Below are 22,040 nucleotides of genomic sequence, written 5' to 3'. Positions count from 1 at the left end.
CCTTAAAGACATGCTGTAAATCAATCAATATTTTTAAAACTCAAAAGGGCCTAATTTTAGTTAAAATTTTAGATGAATCAACATTTGCAAGAGGTAGACCTTAGACCAGATACACTAACCTGTATGGGCTGCCTGTCAGTTCTCACACATGTGGCACGCTGCTTCTTTTAAAGGCGCTGGGAGTGTCTTGTCAGCGGCAGTTAACTACTCGATTTGGTCAAGCATCTTGGACATCCCTGTCATCTTGAAACCCAGCTTAAGCAGTTCCTTTTAGTAGTAATTTTTGTTTCAAATGTCAGTGGTATTAGATGTCCATGTGACCACATCCCCATAAAGCAGTCCAATCTCAAAATGTATATTTTATATGTAATAAATTAAAATGTTCACATTTAAATTTCACAATTTCAACTTGGTATCATTTGAACACAACTGAACATATTTTAATCAGTTAGACTGCAATGTAATATTAATGGCATTGCAATATCTTTCACAGAAGATATATTTATTGTACTCAATTAACATGGATGATTATGGGATATGACCATTGAAGGAGAAAGAACAGCAAAAACAAAAACATGACAAAAAAACAAAACAAACAACTGCTGTACTTTAGACCAGTGTGTCTGTTTTAGCCAGTAGCATGAAGGGTGTTGGAGAAGCAGCTATGTTGCACTGGTATATATGGTTATGGTTATAAATAGTGTGCTGTGTCATCTCGTATTCCACTAATAAAAATGAATGTAAACCCTTTCCATAAAGTTCAAGTGGTATTACATGTTCCCTAGAAGGGCTTCCTGAAGGAGATTATCTATATTAAGTGCTACTCAAATATCAAAGATATTTGCCCTTATGTTTTGCACATGCTTAGCTGTATTAATTGCATGCTCTCTTCCATCGTACTTTGTTGACTTGCATGTGAACCTTATGTTTGTTTTAAACAAAGAGACTGCATCATATTTGGGTCAGAAGAGGTCCAAATACAAGACTCCTTAGCTGTATACACCTGCTGTTTACTACTTCCAGTGCATCGATGTAGTATGGGTGGAGTAACCCATATGATTTCTGAAACTAGCTACTTCAGTTGTTTTCCAACTTCCATCATTGCTGCAAGTATTAACATACTATACGTGCTGCAAAAACTTCTACTAGTCATACATCTGCTATGGCTAATCTTACCACTACAATTTAAACTTATGAAGGGTGATAGGGTGTAGTAAAGGGTGTAGTAGAAACAGCAGCGGTAGTAGCAGGAGTAGGCCTATTGCTACTTACTTACTTTCGAGCATCAATAACAGCAAAAGGTGCAGTAGATATGCTTCTAAAAGTAGGGTTCAGAATAGGAGAACAGAATTTTTCCCATCATTCATTTTAACAAAATTGCATTTGCATATATTATTTCTGTTCATATGAAATATTTTGGTAACTTTAACAACTGACTCATTGTTATGGCAGAAATTATTATAATTCTACTACATGTAACAGGCAGCAGCTAGAAGCTCGAATAGAAGTAACTTTTGCATTCATTCTGACATGAGAGTCTAAGAGAGTGGCTCCTGCTACAAATACCTGGGCATCCACATTAACAACAGCCTGAATAGACTTTGCGCTGTTTCTTCTTACCCACCTCTTGTATATAGTTGAAATATATTTTGTATTACACTATTTCTATATTTAATTTGTACTTACTTACACATATACATTTGTATAATTATATATTTGACCCAGTCTTGCTATTTTTATTACTTATTTTAAATGTATTATTGACATTTACATTATTGCACTTTATTAATTATACCATATTGTGATGTGTAAGCTACTATGTCCAAATAATTTTTCTTGTGGATCAATAACATCTGTCTACTGGTAGTTGTAGCCAGATTATTAGCGGAAGTATAACTAATAAGAAGGCTTAATTTGTTGCAATAGTAGTAGAAGTCGCAATATAGCCTCAGAATGTGTTTGTTTTACTTTGCATACTTTTATTGTAACCATTAAATAATATAAAATGTATAACAATGATATTATTCCTTTGGACTTCACTTGGACAAGAAATTCTAATTGCTTGTCCTTGTCCATGAAGCGCTATTGCCCCCAAGTGGACAAATTGGATTCAAGCTTGCAAGTCTGCCAAACCATGATATGCTGTTAGCAACATAATAAAAAAAAAAAAAACAAACAAAACAAAAAAAACAAAAAAACATAGTCTAGCCTAATACACAATGTTGAGTCAGAGTGCTACTTGTGCTTCCACCTCCAACTATTTACAACCACCTATTTCTTACCACTCAAAACGTGTAGTAACCACAACTGTCACTTTTTTTTTCTTACTATTTCATTTTTACCATATCAGAGAGTTAAAACTAAATTAAGAGGAAACCCACAGTGCTGTTAAAATGTACGTTCACAATTCAATTAAAATAGCAGAATGGTAATCCTCCTAGTTAGAGCAAAGGGGTGAAAAGGGTGCCTGAGTAACTCTGAGAAACATCATGTGACTTATGGCATTTTGCAGTGTTTTATTGTCCATCAGGGAAATAATGCAAAAAGATACAACAGCTTGCTTTTCATTACTTTCATATTAGCTTGAATTAGCCATGTTTTTTACTTAGCTTTGATAATTGTTTAACTTGTATGTAGTCAGTACATCTTGCTTGCGATCCTTATGTGTTTAATTATCTACTCAAGACAGTGTGTCCCAAATGAACTACAACTACACTGTAACCGACAATAGCTGGGAGCCTATTTTATATTAAGCTATAACCATCAAATGACTATGCAACAGGGGTCAAAGAAAATATTGATGTTGGGTTGTCTGTCTGATCTATGAGAATTATTCAAATTCTGGGAAGTTTAAATGCCACTTTTGGAGTCTAAAAAGGTCTGCAACTATGGCTCAGGTACTATAGCAGTCTGGCAGTTTGACCTCATATCTAACCAGGACATACCGTTGTTATGTCCTTGGGCGACACACTTCACCCATCCTGACTGATTGGTGGTCAGAGAGGCCAGTGGCATATTGGCAGCAACAGTGCCTACAGAAGAAACACAAACAATAGTGTTGAGGCTAGACATAGACCTACATAATTTTCCACTAAAGCTTGTATATAATTTAAAGCCAAGCCAAGCCGTTATATCTGAAAATCATTGCGCAAATGGTTGTGTCTAGACAAAAAGGGAGTAAAATGAAAGAAATAACATATACATTCTAATAACACTATACAGAATATGATGTTGGAAAATCAGGAAATACACAAAAACACTACTCCAACAAGACTAGCCAAGACAAAGAAAACACACATAGATAATTGATTAATTTGTGAAGAAGCACTGACTGTCCTGACTGTAGGATATCCAAGTAAAAAAGCCCTTCTAACTGCGGCAAAATGTAAAAAAAAAAAAAAGTAAAATCAAATGAAAATAACTAATTGATCTTAATTAAGTACCTATATGAAAATGTGGTACCATACATGTGATGCATACACGGTACACTGAAGACTACTGTAAAACAGACGCCAATTACTTTACTTTCGTTATCCATACTAGACTGATAGTTAAGTCGAAGTGCTGCCTTGGTGTTTCTGGTGGTGTCCATTGTTTGACCTGGTTTGATCCAGCCTAATCAGAAGTCTAAACATGTTCCCTTTGATCCACTGCCATTCTAATGAGATAACGAGATTCTTGGGTCGTGTCTACATTCAGGTATCGAAGCTGTATTTCTGCAGATGCACCTGTAAGTTATCGCCTCAACCTGCTCCTCTGTGCATTCACATAGGAAAGGCCCGCCCCCGTGGTCCAGGCGCAAATGTGATTGGCCAACGGGAATAATGAGTGATGCCAGTATGGAGCACCTGGGAGTCAGTCATCTGCAGGGCTGCGCAGCGCACTGCGAGCCGATAGCAATGCGGACGAAGAAAGGCAAAAACGGTTGGGATTCGTTTTGTTTTTTGTGTTTTGTGAGTTAATTGCGCGTTTTGACACTACAAGACGAAACTTCTGAAATAATCCGCGGTCTGAATCTCCAGACAGGGGGCTTAAAACGGTTTGAATGCTGCTCCGGGGCGGAAATTTTCCTCATAAACCCATACCAACCCACATCCGTATTTTCTCGGCGTTGGACTATTCTACTCCAAGGATGATTGCTTGATATTTGTGTACTAAAGCGTCCAGAGGTATTTTGCCACGGATCTAGCCGTTTTATACTCACTATGGGGGACTCGCCTACCATGAGGAAGACGTTTGTGGTCCCAGACATAAAGCCATTGGATTTGTATGACTGTTCTAAAGCTAAAATATGCGCAAGTGTCGGATGGCTTCTGGCGAAGTCGTACGGCAGTGCAGGTAGGTTTTACTTTTAATACTAACCGATTATTGCCAAGTTTAAGGATGTCCTGTCATTGTCTAATTTTGGCAAGAGAGCGATCTAACAAAAACTAACTTACATGTAGCCTCTGTCGGGCAACCTCAGAGTGTAGCTCAGCGGTTTTATGCACAAAGAGCAGCACCCGAAAGGGGCACCAAGCATTTTACTGACACATGTCATTTGTTCAATGACTGATCACGTTACGGGGTTTGTGACTGAAACAGGGCTTCAAACAAGGCCTTATCATGCTAACCCATTTTGCGTTTTCTGGCCGCTGGGTTTAACCTGAAATCGCTTGCTACTGGCTATGCGTTAATCCGGGCTCCACCACCAGACGTGCTGCATGGGATGGCTAAAGTGGACAGTCATTTTTCCCCAGCCAGAGTTGACAGTATAGGCCTAGTTAATCCATAGCCATTCTCTGCTACATTCTATCTTATTTTTTAATGTATTAATTATATTAATGAAATGCTTTGGTCCATTAGGTTTAGGCACCGGGCCATATTAACACCTATACCTGATAAACATTGGTCTCTACGTTCTGTTTCTAGTTGACTGCTTAACTTAATAAAAGACAGAATATTCTTAAAATGCCTTTGTTTACAAAATACACAATGCGCTTGTTATATTCCCTGCCCTCCTCGCTTTTCTGCAATAGCTCTCTCTCAGTGCATTATTTCACAACCCCAAGCAGACCTTGGGCCAATGACACTATGCTCTGTTTAGCACCTGGACCACGCCCTCGGGCCAAAGTCACTCCACGCAGTAGTGTATCAGGCAATGCAACCATTCATCTGATTAAAGTGCTTTTGGTTGTCAAAGTATCTTTCTGAACTGTCTGTAAAGTTAAGACTACATCATATTCAACTGACGTCATTTATTTTATAGTCCAGTAGATAATGTTATAATAAATGCTAGTATTTGGCCATTGACAAGCTAAAAGTTTATGTTAAAATTAGTATGGCCAGACTTATTTTGAAGAGAGCATTAACTGATTCATCCATTCTGTGAGGATAACGACACAGTTACCCTTTTGGCTTTCTTTTGTTTGCCATGGGACCTGAAAGTCTGGATTCACCAGTTTTAAAGGCTACGTTTCATCTTAGGCCACTTGGCTTTTGACAGTTCTTCTTGAGTTAATGCCATGTATGTGTCATTGCCATCTATTTCTCAATAAAGGGTCCATATTATGCAGTTTTCTGATCTGTTATAATGTTGTTTCCTCATCAAAAACTTAGCTGGAGTTGTGTTTTGTTTCATTCATATGTTTAACACACAAATCCTGCATATTTAGGATGAGTTCCTCTCTCAGACAGAAAATACTCTGGTCCGCCTTGTGATGCCATCTGGCAATACTGGAAGATTTTTAAATTCCATACAACCTTTCTAGTAGGACCATATTGATAATTTCATCCCTGGAATTGCTTATCCAGTCTTTACTGAATAAAAGGTCAAAGGTAGCTAGCTGTTAACTTAAACTTTTGCCTCTTGACATCACAAGGTGGAACAGAGCTTTGGAGATGTAGACCAACTAAAAATAATGGGCTGCTCAAACATATGTGAATGACACAAAATACAATACCAGGTGTCTTTTTGATGAGGTAACAACATTCAGTTTGGAGTCAGTTTTGAGTAATCTAGGACCTTTGAGTCTAACAGTTGTAATATGGCTCAGTGGCTGTGTAAGCAGAGGTATTAAGATGTAAAACAAAACAAACTTGTACAGGTGCAACACTATGTTAGCTCCACCTAGTACCAAAGCTTTTTGACTCATACATGCAGTAGCTGCTCTCCTCCCAGCCTTTGTAACTATGGTGAGTCAACAGGGGACGAGGTCACGGACAAGGATATGACATGCCATTTGTGTTTACAGAAATGTTCATCTCCCTTAAGCATTGATGGCTAATACACATGGTACATACAATGTAATATATTTTTATAATAGCAGAGGGAAATGCTCTTCTATATATGAACTTCAAGGTTAGTTTTGGATTTTAGTTTTTAATGTTTGCTTTTTATACAGACCTGGCCATCATATGTTAGGTGAAGTGCTACCTTTAAGGAGAAAAACACTACCTCCTTTGTGATAGAAATAACAGTGATCTACTCTGTTAGATTCATTATTCCACATGACAAGTCTGATTACAGTTTTCCAACCTCTAAGACCAAGAAAATAAATGTTTCAAACCCTTATATGTGCCAATCTCAATGTAAGGCCTGTACTCTAATAGCATGATGATTAGGCCTACACATTTTTATGTGTTATTGTTGCTTTCGTAGTAAGGAAATACTTTATAAATGTCTTTTCCTGCTTGCTTATTTTAGAGAGTGTCAAGTAACCTTTGTTTAATTTGTTTCCTCTTATCTTTATAGTAGCCAGGCTCAGGCATATCTTAAATGTATTCGCTTATCCAGGATAAGCTACGTGTTAAGAGTCACTCAATAACTTACTACATCTTTAAATAAAGCTTGACAATACCTTCAGTATCCCTCACTGCTCAACGGGCTACTAAAACTATCACACATACTGGGCTGTGATCCTTGTAACTCGTTAATGTGTTTGGAGTTTTAGCAAAGTGAAACTTGATGAGTGAAAGTTATCCTCTTACCTTGTGTGGTCACAGGTAGAATGACATCAGGGGAGTTGTACATTTTGGATAATGTGTGTTGTCATTGCATTATTGTTTTATACATTTTATAAATACAAGTACAATATACAAATATACAAATGCAATAATAAAGTATAAACTTCTTGCCTACTTTAGTAATGATCTCACTGTGTTGTAGCATTTGCATCCTACTTTGCCTCCTGTGTCAACTCTCACAGACTCTTGTACTTGACAGCACAATGTAACTTACTGCAGTGGAATTTATTTAAAATTTAAAATATTTGGAGTGTTTTATCATACCATATTTTTGAAGTAAAATTACTTGGATACAACACAATACAATATTTGTTTAGACTTACTTTCACATAAACAGTGATTTATTCCTGTCCATTTAAAACTGTCCCAACAGCATGTTTACACACTATTTTCTGCTAGTTGGGTTTGGATGTGGAAGAACCAGTTCTACAAAAGGAGTGATTTCAGAAAATGGCTGTTGTAATCCTATTGACACACAACGTCATGTTTGCTGTACTACACCCTTTTAACTTGTATAGGCATAGGTACAAAGGTTTTGGGGTTTCACATCTCTCTTGTATCTTTTTAAGTGTTGAGGCTTTATATTTGCTGTTGTAACATGGGTCATCGTCTTGTAATCTTATGATGTCATCCTTCCTTAATCTCACACTGACCCTGATGTATTACCAAATTGATTCAAGTTTATAGTGCGTAGATCATGTATAATGAATTCCAGTTGGTTGCCTTAAGTACATCTTAGGGCCATATAACAGGCAAACTAATATAAATAGCAAATATGACTTAGTAGTGAGTACAGAGCAAAAAATAAATAAATAAAATAAAAAAAATATCACATATCTACTTAAGTAAAAGCTTTGAAGTACCTGTTAAAAATGTACTTCAGGAGTAAAAAGTAAAAGTATTGTGCCTAATTTTGTCAACAGAAACTTTTTTCCTAACCGTTTTTATTCATATATTTTTGTTTTGCTCAGATGAAGAATGTGTTAAAACTAAAGCCTCAGCCTTTTCTGCAGATCTCGCAATAATAAAAAATACTTACTTACTTACTTTTCAATCCAGTAAAAAACAGTGTAGTGGAGTAGAAAGAGCAGATACTCCGCTACAAAAGTAGTGAAGTCAAAGTAAAAAGTATACATTTTAAAATCAACGTAAGTAAAGTACAGATACTTTAAATGCATACTACAATACTTTGCTGCTTTTACTTTACTTCATTATTTTCCACCATTGGTTCTGATCTACAATGAAAAACAAATCTTGCTATGTAACAAACAATACGTATATCCATTGTCAATTTACAGGATATTCAGTACATGTACACAAAACTTTACTCCACTGTCTGTGTGAAAGTGTGTACTTTTATCAGTAGCAGTGTTCCTGGGATGGGGGAGGACTTATCTAACTTTGAATGTTTTGACTGTTGGCAGAGAATGTCCCGGTGGAGCTTCGTGACCCCTTCTACTGTGACCAGTATGAACAGGAGCACCTTAAACCACCAGTCACACGCCTCCTCCAGTCCTCTGAGCTCTACTGTCGCACCTATGGCCTGATCATGGGGGCGAACCAGGCCGACTCACAGCCAAAAGACAATGTGGCCCTGTTTCAGCTTTGTGCTCAGAAAGGAATCACCTGCAAAGACAAAGATGTTCCAGTAACTGACATGGACCTGCGGCAAAAACCTATCAAAATGGTAAAGTGTTGCTGTGTTTCAGATGACATCACAATATTTTGTGAAATAATATTATTACTGACGAGGGGCAGGTAAAATTAATATAGTTAAAATGCATATTGTTGTTCACATATAGCAAGTTCTTGGGTCTAGTCACTAAAACAAATGATCAGGTTTAGCATTTAGCAGCATCCATAACTGGATTAAATTTGAATTTGTTTTTACTAGTGAAAGACCACATTAAGACCTCTGTTATTTTGTGTTGAAAAATACAATATTGCATTAAGAAGAGCTTTTAATGTTATCATTTGGTTATCAAAAATCAGTATTGAGTCTATTCTTTAGTGTTTTTCATGTATGGCCTTAATTAAATTTCTGCCCCGGTACTTTTCCATTCTGACCCTTTTACAGTTCTAATTATATAGCAATTCCCCCCTCAAAATATGGCCATTGATCAATATGTTCAGAGTTTAATTTTAATTTATGATAGCTAACCATAATTGCTGCCTCACATCATGTAATTTTTAAGTCAGTCTTGTCAAGCATCATTAAAAGGAAATTCAAGCATCTCAACTACGGACTTGTACAAGATGATATCACTTAAAAGTAGCCTTTATGACATCTTTCATATTTTTCCGTAGTGTCCATTTTACATAAATATTTGTGTATTTTCCCCAGAACATTCAAGATGGAGTTGTGGTGCACATGATTAAATGTTCTCTTTCAACAGGACAATAATATGAGGGAGATTTAGTGGTTATATAACTTTGTTTATGTGTTGATTTAAAGGATTAAATGACATAAAAAAAATTATTTAAAAAAAACTACTAAATTTAGTAAAATTAAAGTAACCCCTACTACACTGATCCTAAGAGCTGAGTGGATCCAGCTGCTAAGGCTGAGAGCCACTGCACAAGGAACGCCTTCTTTAATTTCAGGGCGTGAGGGGAACTCTGAGCTGGGGCACAATAGATGCTCCAGATCAATGGCAGAACAATGGCGGGACAGTCCTAGTGAAACTTTAGATGCACTGAGAGAGGAGAGGAACAGGTTTGTCCTCTTTGGAAAGCAACATCATGCTCTCACTTTCTGTGGCGTTTTTATTTACACCTCGTGATATTTAGACTTACTACAGACAATCGTGTTGTTTTGAATATATGCAAAATGTAAATATTGACTATATGGTTTATAATAAAAAGTAAAAATATACATAGTAATTTTTGCAAATATTGCCCACCCTAGTGTGAATGCTACTATCCAAGTTAATTTTAAATGTTGGAGATGTTTGTCACATTCTCTGTATTCTTTGGTGAGCTGTGACCGTAGTGTTATGTAGAGATGCACCGATACCGATACTGGTATCGGGTATTGGCCCGATACTTCCTTAATATACTCATACTCCATCCATCTGTTTTCTTCCTCTTATCTGGGGCTGGGTAAGAGGAAGAGCAAGCTGTGTTTTTTTTCCCAAAGCTTATAGTTTATGCAAATTAGCCATGTGGTTTTAAGTTTTGTTTCTGTAAAACATAAACAAATGTGTGCATGACTGTGTTTTTCTCCTGGTTTATTAAATATATAATTTTGGCACTTGTGCATTTGTAAGATTATGTCAAGAAACCAGGATACTACATTTGATCATATACACAGGGATATCAGTATCCCAGTTTCTCAGCACGCATGTAAACGGCATATCCCAAATACTGCCATAACCGGAATATGGCTAATGACCGCGTTACTGATGTGCAGGTAAATGCACTTAGTGCGTGTTCATGTGGGTGGGGGGTTAAAGTATCAGTATCGGTACTCAGTACTTGTATCGGTTTTCAAAAAAGTGGTATCGGTGCATCCCTAATGTTATGCTGTTGTCAGGTGAGGTGGTTTGCTCCACTGTGTTGTCTCTGTTCACTGCAGCACAACTGCAGCTGTAGCTGGTCCTGCTATGTGCTCTGTACGGCTTTACTTTTGGTTTCTCATGGAAAACTTAAAATACATTAATTTTAATTTTTACTGCTGGAGTTTTATCTTACATGCTTTGATTTTTAGGTCGCAGCTTTAGTAGGGTCTGATCTCTGGTTTTGGCTGACACACTTATTGCTGTATTTGCTGTGTGCTAGTTATTCCGTAGTATGTGAGCCTCCAGTCGCCTTTGGCCCTGGTGGCTTTCGGAGATTGTCAGCAATGAAAATGGGTCATTCTGCTGCAGCATTGGGATGGAGCATCAGTGGGTCTTGGCTCACCAAAGCTTTTCAGTCAGTGCAAAACCTGATGCCTCTTAGTTTAAGATAACATTTCAATTGCAACTTCCCTTTAACCCCTGAAAGCTGAGCCTCTCCTTTGTGACCTGGGGGAGCCCAGCCCCAGTTCCTCCTCAGATTGGGGATAAAGATCTGTAAAGATTAGAGATAATCTGTGATGCAGACTATACGTCATCATTTAGCACTGGATGTTATTACTTTTCCTGTACTAGATTCATTGGTAGATCGTAACAGTTGTATTGTTAGTCTGTATGAATTATTTTTATTTATTTTGCTGTTTGTTTTAGGGGTCATGATGCTGTTTGCAGATTTTATGCATTATTGGGTTCAGTGAGCAATCGTTTGGATTCAAATGAAAGCAATGTTTATCTGTAATTTCTGCATTATAAAGTAAATAGTTACACTCATCAATGTTTAATTATAGTTGTTTGCACTGCATTATTAGTTCAGGACCTCTGCTCTTTCTGCACATTCATAAACATGTGTTATAGTAGGATTTTCTCTGAGATCCCCTGCAAGGGCCCCAGACCTGCCTGATCCTAGTGTTTGCCCCCCTCTTTATGCACAAGTCAGCGTGGGGGAGGGGGTTAAGTAATATTTCAGACATAATCAGATTTTGTTTTCATCATAATACTGTCCTCTAATGATTGACTATAAGCTGTAACAGTGTTGTGTAGGTGAAAGGATATTGTGTATCTGTTAGTTACTCTTAAGAATGTATGGATTCATTTTGTATTCATATAAAAGTTTTGCTGTGTATTCTGTGAATGTTTGGCAGAGCTGTGCTAGTGCTAAACCAGGAGCATGCAGTAGTGCTGCAGTCAGTGGTGTGTGCAGATGCATTATGGGTCAGCTGGTTGGTTGTTATGGTGACCTGGCAGGCTGAGTGGCCTGTGCTCGAACTGCTCCTCGTTCTCCTCTCATTAGGTAGACTTGTGATTTAGCTTAAGGAGCTCTCCTGGGCCAGCTATGAAAATGCCCCTCTATCCTTGTGATCTCAACTATTGCGCATTAGGAATAGAGTCATTTTCACCAGTGCTTTTGTTCTTCTTTGTTTGTCTTAGTGTGAATATGTCCACAAAAATCTTTTATGTATTTTTCCCACTTATTTTTCTGAAATTATTTTTTATGTAAATTTAATTTAGTTAGTTCAATTATTAAAACATTTTCTCATTATTCTCATTTTCAAAAAACCTTCATACTTGACACACAGTGAAGGTTGTGTCATGTCTCATAGCCAGCTTCTTTAATCTCTACAGTTCTGGTGCACAGAGGTCACAGAGCGCTTTGGTTCTGATGGCAGCATATCCAGAGCACTGGCCCAATACTATCTGACAGCAGCGCCCACTGGCCTGTCCCAGCAGCGTGTCTGCTCGGGTCAGCACTTCACTTCAGGGTCGAATAGGCAAACACATAGACACGCAGAAGGGTCTAATACACACAGCTGGATCATTACAGTCCCCAACTGAGACAACATCAGAGGTTAGAGTAAGAATGTTTGGCCTCTAAAGTAGGTAGCAAAGGGAACAGGCACTGATTTGTACAGATTAGCTTAATGCTTTGGACATGAATTTGCTCAAAGAAGGGGATTAGTATGTACGTGTCTTGTTTATTCCCTTTTCTTGCCAACAAGTATTATTAAAAACATGCATACAAAACCTCAGTACCATTAGTGATAAAAGGTTGGATAGAAGAAAACAGTGAGCACTGAAGGACAACAGGAGCTACTTGACTGGACAGAACCAGCAACAGCCATCCCAAGTTCTAATGAGCTAACTGGTTAATAGTGTTAAGGTGCTTGTGTAGACTGACTTCATGAAGTTGTTGGTGCATTTTAATGTTCTTAGGCCTGTTAAAATCATGAACTCTCAAACTCTTCTACAATTTCACTTTACTTTTCCTAAATCAATCCACTACGATGGTAGTAAAACTACAATAGTCGTATGACAATCAGTTTTCATAAAGCCCCTGAATGGCAATATTGTTACTGCTGAGAAAATCATAGTGACAGGCCACCAGGCCACACATTACCATCTCAAGTCTACTGTCCCTTGACTTCTTAATGGTTGCATAAACAAGGGTCCAAAGTTCAAGCACATGTACTGATAGCATGTTTGCTATGTGGGAAATATTGCAAATGGTTAATGTCATAAATGGGTTTTGCTGCCACCCGGAGGACATTTTTAGTAATGCTCCCTTCTTCAGAATACATAGGAACAGCTTATTATGTTAACTGTAACAGATACTGTCTATGGTCTTAGAATAGCCCTCTTATGAATATGCTGTCTGTCCCATATTATTGGTTCCAGAGTGCGCACCTTGCATTGATAGATGCCCTGATGGCCATGGCAGCCATGGAGACACTAGCAGCAGTGAAGCGGTGTGATACTGTGGAGTTGCAAAGCAGTTGGGAGGACACTGTACTTCAGTGGGTGAACAAGGTAAGGAGTGAAGCATACAGATTTGGAAGCCATTAAAGGATATTTTATTCACATTTTTGTTGTAATCTTAGTTAAATCAGAAACTCAGAGAACGCACAGACGATGACGAAAGTGACACATCTCAATCCTTCACAGAACCTCAACCTGTCCAGCCTTCTGTAAGTATATTATATAGTACAGCTCTCTCAACTCCAATTCTGATTCTTTTCTATCTGAGAAGAACAACCTAATGAGGACATATTGTCCTTTTGTATGGTATATAGTTTTTACAATTATAGAATTCTATATTATTATTGTATCTTATTTCAAGACAGTTATCCTGTAAGAAAGCACAGTGAGCCTCACATGAGTCTCTCATTTGGTTTGCCAGTTCTAATACTCAGTCTGTGCCCCCACAGGCCTGCAGCTGAGGCATGGCCTGTCCTTATATTGATATTGAGAAAAACTTGTTTTCAACCTGCAGATTCTCTAGCCAACCCAGGTTCTGCTGTGATGGTTCCTTTTCTATACAAGTAATAACCTTCTTTTATTACAGAAGGAGATGCAGATTTTTTTTTTTATATAGCAAATTCTAGAATCTAGTCACAATTTTAAAGGATCATGTTCAACAATTGTGAACTGATTCTTATTATATTAAGGCTGCGCTATCTGCTTTGTATATCCTTCTTTTGTCAACTCTTATCTCCTCTGGGCTCAGTTCCTATTCTGTTTGTCTGTGTGTTGTGTTCTGCTGTCCCTTCTGACTTCTCTCTCACAGTGTCCCACACGCTGGTACTGGAAACTTGTTCCTGTAAGTTCTCCTCTCCTTTTCCCTCTGCTCCTTGCCTTTACCCCTCCATTCCTCCAGTGCTACATCAAATATATCAACTATACCTGCTGGTCAGGTGTGTTCCCCATGCATTTGCTGGTGTGAGAACACAAGTGCATCTTATTATAGACTGTGTGTTAACCTGCACCCTTTAAGTAAACGTCCAGACTGGGACAAAACAAACTTGTGGCTCATGATGCATGAATACTGACAACATAAAACTGGTTTCTCAGTTTCTTGGTAAGATGTTGAATGCACTTAAAACAGCTGACAGCGTGGTTGTTTAAAACAGCATATATCACAAATGGTGATATCACTGTTTCTGCTTTTTTTCCCCCTTTTTTTTTTTTAATAAACCAAACACTTTGCCGTTTTTAGGCCTGTCATGATGATGAGTGATATACTGCTTCAAAATATTTTGTAATAAATCATAATATACACTTATAATCTTATAATATACTAGTTTTCTACAATTGCAAAGAAAAGTTATGCAATAAAAATTTAGCTCATAAAATATTGTTCAATCTATCACTTATTGAACAATATGATGTAATATGTTGCAATTATTGTGACAGGCCTTGTATTATTGTCCATTACACACTGCATGGATTTGATATGTCTTCTACAATGTCAAGATATAAAGGCATTTGATCAGTTTTAACTTTGACTCTGGTTTTAAGATAAATTAATTCAGTTTTCATATACTTATACTTATTTTGATATTTTGATGTATTTCTCTCAAGCTTCGCTACAGGAAAGATAAAGTCCAGTCCAGACAGAAGCCTGTGTTCCCAGTGGTTAATGACGTCAGAGACTTGTCCAGTGGCTGTGCCATTGTTGCTGTTATTCATTACTATTGTCCCGACCTGTTAAGACTTGAAGGTACAGACAGATTTTTACTTAAAAACATATTTCTGGGCACTTTAAACTAATTATTGTCTATGTGTCTCTATTAGATGTATGTATGAAAGAGTCTATGTCTGTAGCAGACAGTGTATACAACCTGCAGTTCATCCTAGAGTTTTGTGACAGTTGTCTGAAGAGCTGCTGCCACTTGACACTGGAGGACATGTTGTACATGCCCCAAGAACTACAGGTATTTTTGGTTATTGTTTTCTTTTTAACCTTGGTTTGAAATCGTTAATTGGAATAAAATGTATCTTTATTTTATTAAGGTAAATGTGCTAAGTTTCTTAGTAGAGCTGCTAAACTGGTTTGAAGTACAGAGACCTGACTTTGTTCAGCCAGTTGACACATCAGGTAAGAAAAACTGTGTGAGTCAAAGTTCAAACGATTCCAGTTTACTGAATGTCTTTGTGTGTGTTTTTAGATGGCACCCCAGTAAAGTCAAATAGCACTATCAGGTAAAAGGGTTTGTTTGTATTAAAAATACACGTTGCTCATTATAAATGTGATGAATGTTGACTAGCATTTTTATTTGCAGTACTTCCCCTTCTATTTTTAAGAAGCCCTTCCTTCCTATATCCACATCTGCGACAGGTAAGATTAACAATTTGATTTGTTTGGTTTGGTCTGGTTTGTGAACAGCTCATTCCTGGTTTTCCCTTTTGTTAGTGCTCTGCCTTCTTCTTAAATCATTCATTGTATTATATTCATTGTCTTTCACTGTATTCATTTAAATCCTGGTGTTGTCTGCATGCTTTTTCATTTTGCGTGTGTGTTCCCATGCACTCAGGATCTTTGTCTCAGTCTACCTCAATGTCTCATATAGAAGGAGTGGGAAAAACGTGGAGCAAGAAATCTCTCAGGTAAATTCCACATTTGTAAAATGACTATAGACTACCATTCAGTTTGTGTGTGAAGTGCTGACAATGATTCTGTGTTTTCACTCAGCCAACCACTGTCAGCAGTGTCCTTTAGCATTCCCTTTGGCCTGGACAGTGATGTAGACATTGTGATGGGAAATCCAGTAATAACACGCTCTGTGAGTTCAGACCAGCTAAATCCAGGAGTCCAGGCAAGAGTACCCTACACTCCTCCCGAAGACGTCAGCCATGTGGTCAACAAACCTGGGGGGCATAATGGACCTCAGAGGGCATCATGGGGCACCCAGTCTATACATATTCCTAAAGTGGCAGAGGAGAATGGCCTTGATGTCAGTGAAGCAGGTGAGCTGCCCACAATCGAGGAGGCTCTTCAAATCATCCACAACGAGAGCAAAATGGAGCAGCGACTCCACCCTGATGGTGCCCCGGATGGCTTCTACCTCCACTCCCCTGATGATCCTGCCAGCTCTCGATACACCAACAGCTTGTCCTCTGTCAGCTCTTCTGCTCCTTCACGCTCAGGAATGATGTTCAGGCCCACTGGGCCCAAAGATCCCAAACGCACGAGAAACGCCTCTGAATGTTCACGAGATGATGACTCTGTTTTAAGAGATGGTAGTGTTGACTCTGATGCCTCAGAGGACCTGCCTAAGACCCAGTCCACTCCAGCCACACCAGCCAACTCTGTTAGAAGCAAAGAAGCACCCGACAGTGGTGTTAAAATGACCAGCTTTGCAGAACGCAAGAAAAAACAGTTATTAGATTCTCCCAAGTCTAGTGAACCATCATCTCCTCAGATGACTTCATGGACACAAAAATCTGAAGAAAGTCCAAGCAAAAGCCCACAGCTAAATAATGAGATGTCGGAGCTCGGTGTTCGACTTGAGGAAAAACGCAAAGCCATTGAAGCTCAAAAGAAACGTATAGAGGCCATTTTTGCAAAGCACCGGCAAAGATTAGGTAAAAGTGCCTTTTTACAACTGAAGAAGGAGCAGGAAGATGATGGTACAGGTGAAGAAGAAAGTGGTCAAGTAACCGCTTCATCTACAGAGGATGATCTTTCACATATGGAGGACGGACTGAATAACATGGATGTTGATGATCCAGGTGTGCAGCTCCCATCAGCATCAGGACAAGTTAATGCACAAGGAGGACAAGCACTTAACAGACAAGTCCTTCTGTCCAAAGAAAAGCCAAGCACCCCTGAGAATTCTTTCGGACAATCTAATGAAAAAATGGCAGCTCCTCTTGGAGACTATAACAATGCTGTTTCCAAGCTGACGGCAGCACTAAGCTCTTTACAAAGTGATATGCAGCGACTGACTGAACAACAAAACCAATTTATGAAACCTGCCTCACCGAGTAACAAGTCATGGACAATACCTGCTAGCCCTAAAACCTCTACCCCAGCACCTCCCTCCTCTCGTCTCTCCAGAGAGTCTACTCGAGAGTTCAGTTCATCTCCCAGCGCTCCATCTCCATCACGTAGAATCATAAATCACAACACCCCCCCAAAATCTCCTAAAATGGTACAACGGAGAGCTCAGTCCGTGCCCCCCAAGAGTCCCAAACACAACCAATATAATCGCCAGCCGGATATAAAGGTCCCAACAATGTCACGAGTTCTTAATCCACCCCAGAATGTAGACCGCATCCCTCATCTTCGTCGGGTCAACCCTTCACAAACTCAGGTCCAGACTTCTTCCTCATTTTCCATTGGTGACGCAGAAAATCTTGATGATTTGCGCTCATTTGGTCCAACCCCTGTGGCCACACCAGCTCTGTCCCCATCATCCAGCCCAGCTCCACAACTCACGACAGAAGACGTCCTGTCCGAAGTGGGGTCCGCAGACGATCAGAGTATTTTTAGTATGGACTTTGAGGCAAGACCCTCCTCTTTGCCTAAAAAGGACAGGTTAACTGGTGGTGGCTGCAGCTCAGGAGCTCCTTCAGAGTGCTCCTTTGAGAGTGATGCACCTGCAACAGGACTGAATGGAAAACGTGGTAGCCTGATTGAGATCTCCCTTTCGGCTTTGAGAGGAGATGGAGAGGAGGAGGAAACAGGAGCTGATGGTTTATCTGATTCAGTAAGTGAGCGGGCCGAGTCTGAGCTCAGAGGAGGCGTGGGATTCTTTTTCAAGGTAAAAAAAAAAAAGAAAAAACATACCACAGAATATTGAAATGCCTGTTTTTAAAGTGGACCATTAATAAATAAACCATTGATTTTTTTTTTTTTGTTAGGATGATAAAGAGCGAACAGAAGATGAAATGGCTCAACGTAAAGCTGCACTTCTTGAAAAACAACAGAAAAGAGCTGAAGAGATGAAACGGCGCAAACTGGAGCAGGAAAAGGAAAAAGAGTCCAAGTAAGTTTGACTTGAATTTATATGTATTTCAGAATTGCTTAAACCTTTTAAATTACTCTCAAACATTTCAATATGTAGCTTCTCTGGTGGAAGGTCCGCTACCGGCTTGTCTCCATGGAGCTATTGCTTTACCTGGAATGTTTCACAGTATGATATTACACCCACCCATCTCCATAGAGACAAGCAGGTGAAGCTACCAGCTCAAGTTACTGGTTATATTTGTAGATCGACCCCTGCTCACAACAAAAATGCATGTTTTTAAAATGCATACTAACAGCAACACACATTTATTTTGAATACATGCAAGATAAAAATATATTTAATACCATACTGTAGAAAGCAATAATATCTCCATGGAGACAAACAGGTGACAGACTCTCCACTAGAAACATTACAAAGTACACCTTTTAAATTAATATTTTATTATTATCTTATTATTAGCAAGCCACAGTGGATGATCATTGAGGGTTGGGGAAACAAACCTGATGAGCAGCCCCAGACTCCTGGCACACCCACCACTCCACGCACCCCGCCGGCAGAGGGCACTCCACAGCGCAGAGGGGACTTCACCAGGCAGGAGTATGAGAGGCGACACCAGCTGAAGATCATGGAAGACCTGGGCAAAGTGCTCAAGCAGAAACCCACCACTGTCCGCGGAGTCAAGAAACAGAGACCCAAAACTGTCTTCAGGGATGACTCTGTGCTGTCAAACAGCCCTGCTAAAGGCTTGATGGGTAATTTTTTTGTTGCATTTTTTCTCACTACACCTCTTCATTACTATTACTTTATATGTCAGTGTTTCTTTCCTTTCATAGGCAACAAACTGAGCAAAGTATACTCTCACTCCAGCATGAACTTGTCTTCAATGGCGAATGACACAGGAGGGCTTTCTGTCAGAAAGTCTCCCAGGTAACTTAAGGATCTATAGACATTCCCCCTTTATTCAGCTGTATATAGTCTTTTTACGGAGCTGCAATGAATAGACATACACAGCATAACATGAAGGGTTGAAACATGAGCATGAACTTGACTTCCTGTCTGCTTCTTTCAGCCGCTCTCACTCTCCTGCACGTCACCGGTCACCGGGACGACGAGGGTCCCAGAATGACTGGGAAAATGGCTCCACTATTTCATCACCTGCTTCAATACCAGAATATACAGGTCAGTAATTTTCCATGCTTAGTAGCACCACTATCTGCAGATGTTCCCTTCAGCGGTCACCATAGCAACATCTTCAGCATCCTGATCTCACACAACATAAAATTTCATTGTTCTATATAGAATACTATATTCAGAATATTCATGTTTTTTTTATTTAAATTTGGGGAAATAATAATTAACTGTGTATTTTTATTTTTTACAGGACCAAAGCTGTACAAAGAACCAAGCTTTAAGTCCAACAAGTTTATAATCCATAATGCAATCACTCGCTGTTGCCTGGCTGGGAAGGTCAATGAACCACAGAAAAACAAGATTGTGGAGGTAATCTATGTCACTGTGCCAGAGTCCACCTAAGAGAGGCCTCTCTGAACTTTGAAATAATCAGTTTTGTCAAGTGCATTGACCTGTCTGTTGAATTTGTCTGTAGGAAATGGAAAAGAGCACAGCCAACCACTTCCTCATACTATTCAGAGACTCCAGCTGCCAGTTCAGAGCCATTTACACCATGAACCCAGAGACTGAGGAGATGGAGCGACTCACTGGCATAGGACCTCGAATCATTACTCCTGAAATGGTTGAGTCTATTTACAAATACAGCTCTGATCGCAAACAATTCACTGTCATACCGTCCAAAACTATGTCTATGAGTGTGGATGCCATCACCATACCCGGCCACTTTTGGCAAAAACGACCAGGGACTCCGAAGAAGCTTGGGACCCCAAAATGAAGCCTACTTAAGATAATCTGTCCTTATTCAGGACCATTCATCAAGTGTATGGCCAGTGTGGCACTTGTGGTACCTCCTTAAAGAAGCTGCTGACTGTGTAATTTTAAACGGCTTTCAGTGTGAGACTTATTTGGTAAGATGCAAAGAGACAAGGCCAAACACTATAGTTATAATAGTTGGACTTTTAAAAGCTTATGATTGGAGCCTCTGAAGGTCATTATTGATTGTAAAATGTAAAAAAAAAAAGAAAAGAAAAAAAAAAGATTTGCCTGAAAGAAGTTTTCCATTGTAATCATTACTCTGACTCATAGATGATACTAGAAGAGGTACCTGACTGCCTTTGCCCACAAATTTTGGGAATAGAAAGGTGATCTCTTGAGTTTTGCTGGCTCTCTTCTTGCTGCCTTTACCTCTTCCAGGGCTCATAGCTAATGTGTCTCAGCTGAAAAGACAGTGCTGTTTGTATGTGGGTTTGTGAATGTAAGGTCCACAGTGACCGCTCTGTTTGGTGAAGGGCCAGGAGCTGTATTAGGGCTGCACTATGCTGCTGCTCTCGTCAGTAGACATAACTGCCCATGCTTCAGCTTCAGCAAATTTTGCTTGACAATTCATAGTATGTTTGAAACTGAGTGAAGAATGGCATAAATGAATGAATGAATTCATCCTACATTGTGATTACAATGCTAAAATGTAATCCTAATCTTATTTTAAAACAAAACTAAAAGATGAAGGAATTGAATGCATTTTTCCTCACATTAATTTGTATGACCTTATAAGTTGATTTTTGTAAGCTACCAGTAAGCTATAGCTGCTTGAAGCATTGCAAGGTGTATGATTTAAGAATGAATGAGTAAGACTGGTTGTTAAATCTTTGAAAGCTTTTGTTTAGGGATCAATAAATCCTTGAGGTCACTTGTCTGGTCCCTATTTCTATTTTGTTGAAGCAAGCTCGAAGGATCCTTGTAAGCAGCCCCTCTTGTTTTCCAGACCCACTTAATGTAATTAATTCCTTCTCATTGGGCCAGTATGTCCACACAGTAATGAGCTCAACAGGATTCTGCAGAGGCTGGTGGTTAGTGCCATATCACTACATATTACCAGAAGGACACTGGGCCACTCCTTTCTTCAGTCTTAAGCACTACAGTAGCAGCTTTGGTGGCACTGCCTTTTCCTCAAATAGTGTAGATAATAATTACAAAGTAGCATTTATGAATGATGGTGAAATAATCTAAAAGAGTGAGTGGATAATTATTGTATGATTTTTTATTTTATTATTTATATATTTGTTCCCACACAGGTATTTATATTTATTTAGTCTTAGCCTTAGAAAGTGAATTTAATGTTAAGTTCTGATTCATTTCTGCTTTGGTTAAGGTTTTGTTATGTCATTCATTTCATGTCAGCCATTCATGTCATTGTTCCTTAGTTTTTGTTCTAAGATTGAGCTTTGCAATCATGTGTATTCATTTCATAAAGTGTCATTGATAACTGGAACAGAAAAATAAAATACTTTTTAATCATTTTGTTTCTTATCATGTCTTTATTTCTTATTTTTCCATCTCTTGTTTTATTTTTGTTACAGTGTGAAACAGGCACCTTTTAAAAATAATTCCATCTTGATGAAAACCTCATAAATGTGGGACCGCCTATATCATAGGCCGTGTATATGTTCTTTTATACAGTCTATGGTCTATATATTTCTTGTTTGGTTTTTACACTACTAGACCAGGCCTAATGCAATATTTAGCTCAACAAGTCTAACATTACATTTCCATATTTCCGACAGCAAAACAGTCTGGAATAATCAATAATTATCATCAATAA

The 22,040-nt window shown here is 38.7% G+C and overlaps 1 protein-coding gene across 2 annotated transcripts; it reads left to right on the top strand.

Moving 5' to 3' along the window:
• Positions 1 to 3,822: 3,822 nt before the first annotated feature.
• Positions 3,823 to 21,716, top strand: camsap3 (calmodulin regulated spectrin-associated protein family, member 3). Of its 2 annotated transcripts, none has more exons than XM_055152408.1 (17): positions 3,823 to 3,924; positions 8,430 to 8,692; positions 13,236 to 13,367; positions 13,439 to 13,525; positions 14,919 to 15,057; positions 15,132 to 15,271; positions 15,351 to 15,435; positions 15,506 to 15,539; positions 15,620 to 15,675; positions 15,872 to 15,944; positions 16,030 to 18,103; positions 18,204 to 18,328; positions 18,770 to 19,062; positions 19,144 to 19,237; positions 19,380 to 19,489; positions 19,692 to 19,810; positions 19,917 to 21,716. In XM_055152408.1, exons 1-17 carry the CDS (start codon positions 3,825 to 3,827, stop codon positions 20,214 to 20,216), a joined length of 4,224 nt encoding a protein of 1,407 aa, XP_055008383.1. In that variant the 5' UTR covers positions 3,823 to 3,824; the 3' UTR covers positions 20,217 to 21,716. The 2 variants fall into 2 exon arrangements, with proteins under 2 accessions (XP_055008383.1, XP_020787464.2); XM_020931805.2 differs by having other exon boundaries at positions 3,870 to 4,338.
• Positions 21,717 to 22,040: the final 324 nt, after the last annotated feature.

The sequence above is a fragment of the Boleophthalmus pectinirostris genome, unplaced genomic scaffold (assembly GCF_026225935.1).
Source record: "Boleophthalmus pectinirostris isolate CB_2022bp ecotype Guang Dong unplaced genomic scaffold, ASM2622593v1 HiC_scaffold_17, whole genome shotgun sequence".
NCBI classification, from domain to species: domain Eukaryota; kingdom Metazoa; phylum Chordata; class Actinopteri; order Gobiiformes; family Gobiidae; genus Boleophthalmus; species Boleophthalmus pectinirostris.
Note: the sequence above shows the minus strand (reverse complement) of the source record. Positions and strands in the feature narration are given on the sequence as shown.

Excerpts from the sequence above, each read along its gene's own strand:
- camsap3 (XM_020931805.2), top strand. The coding sequence starts at position 4,206 with ATGGGGGACTCGCCTACCATGAGGAAGACGTTTGTGGTCCCAGACATA. Across the intron at positions 15,436-15,505 it reads TCAGCCAGTTGACACATCAG|ATGGCACCCCAGTAAAGTCA; the intron begins GTAAGAAAAACT and ends GTGTGTTTTTAG. Across the intron at positions 19,063-19,143 it reads CCCTGCTAAAGGCTTGATGG|GCAACAAACTGAGCAAAGTA; the intron begins GTAATTTTTTTG and ends TTCCTTTCATAG.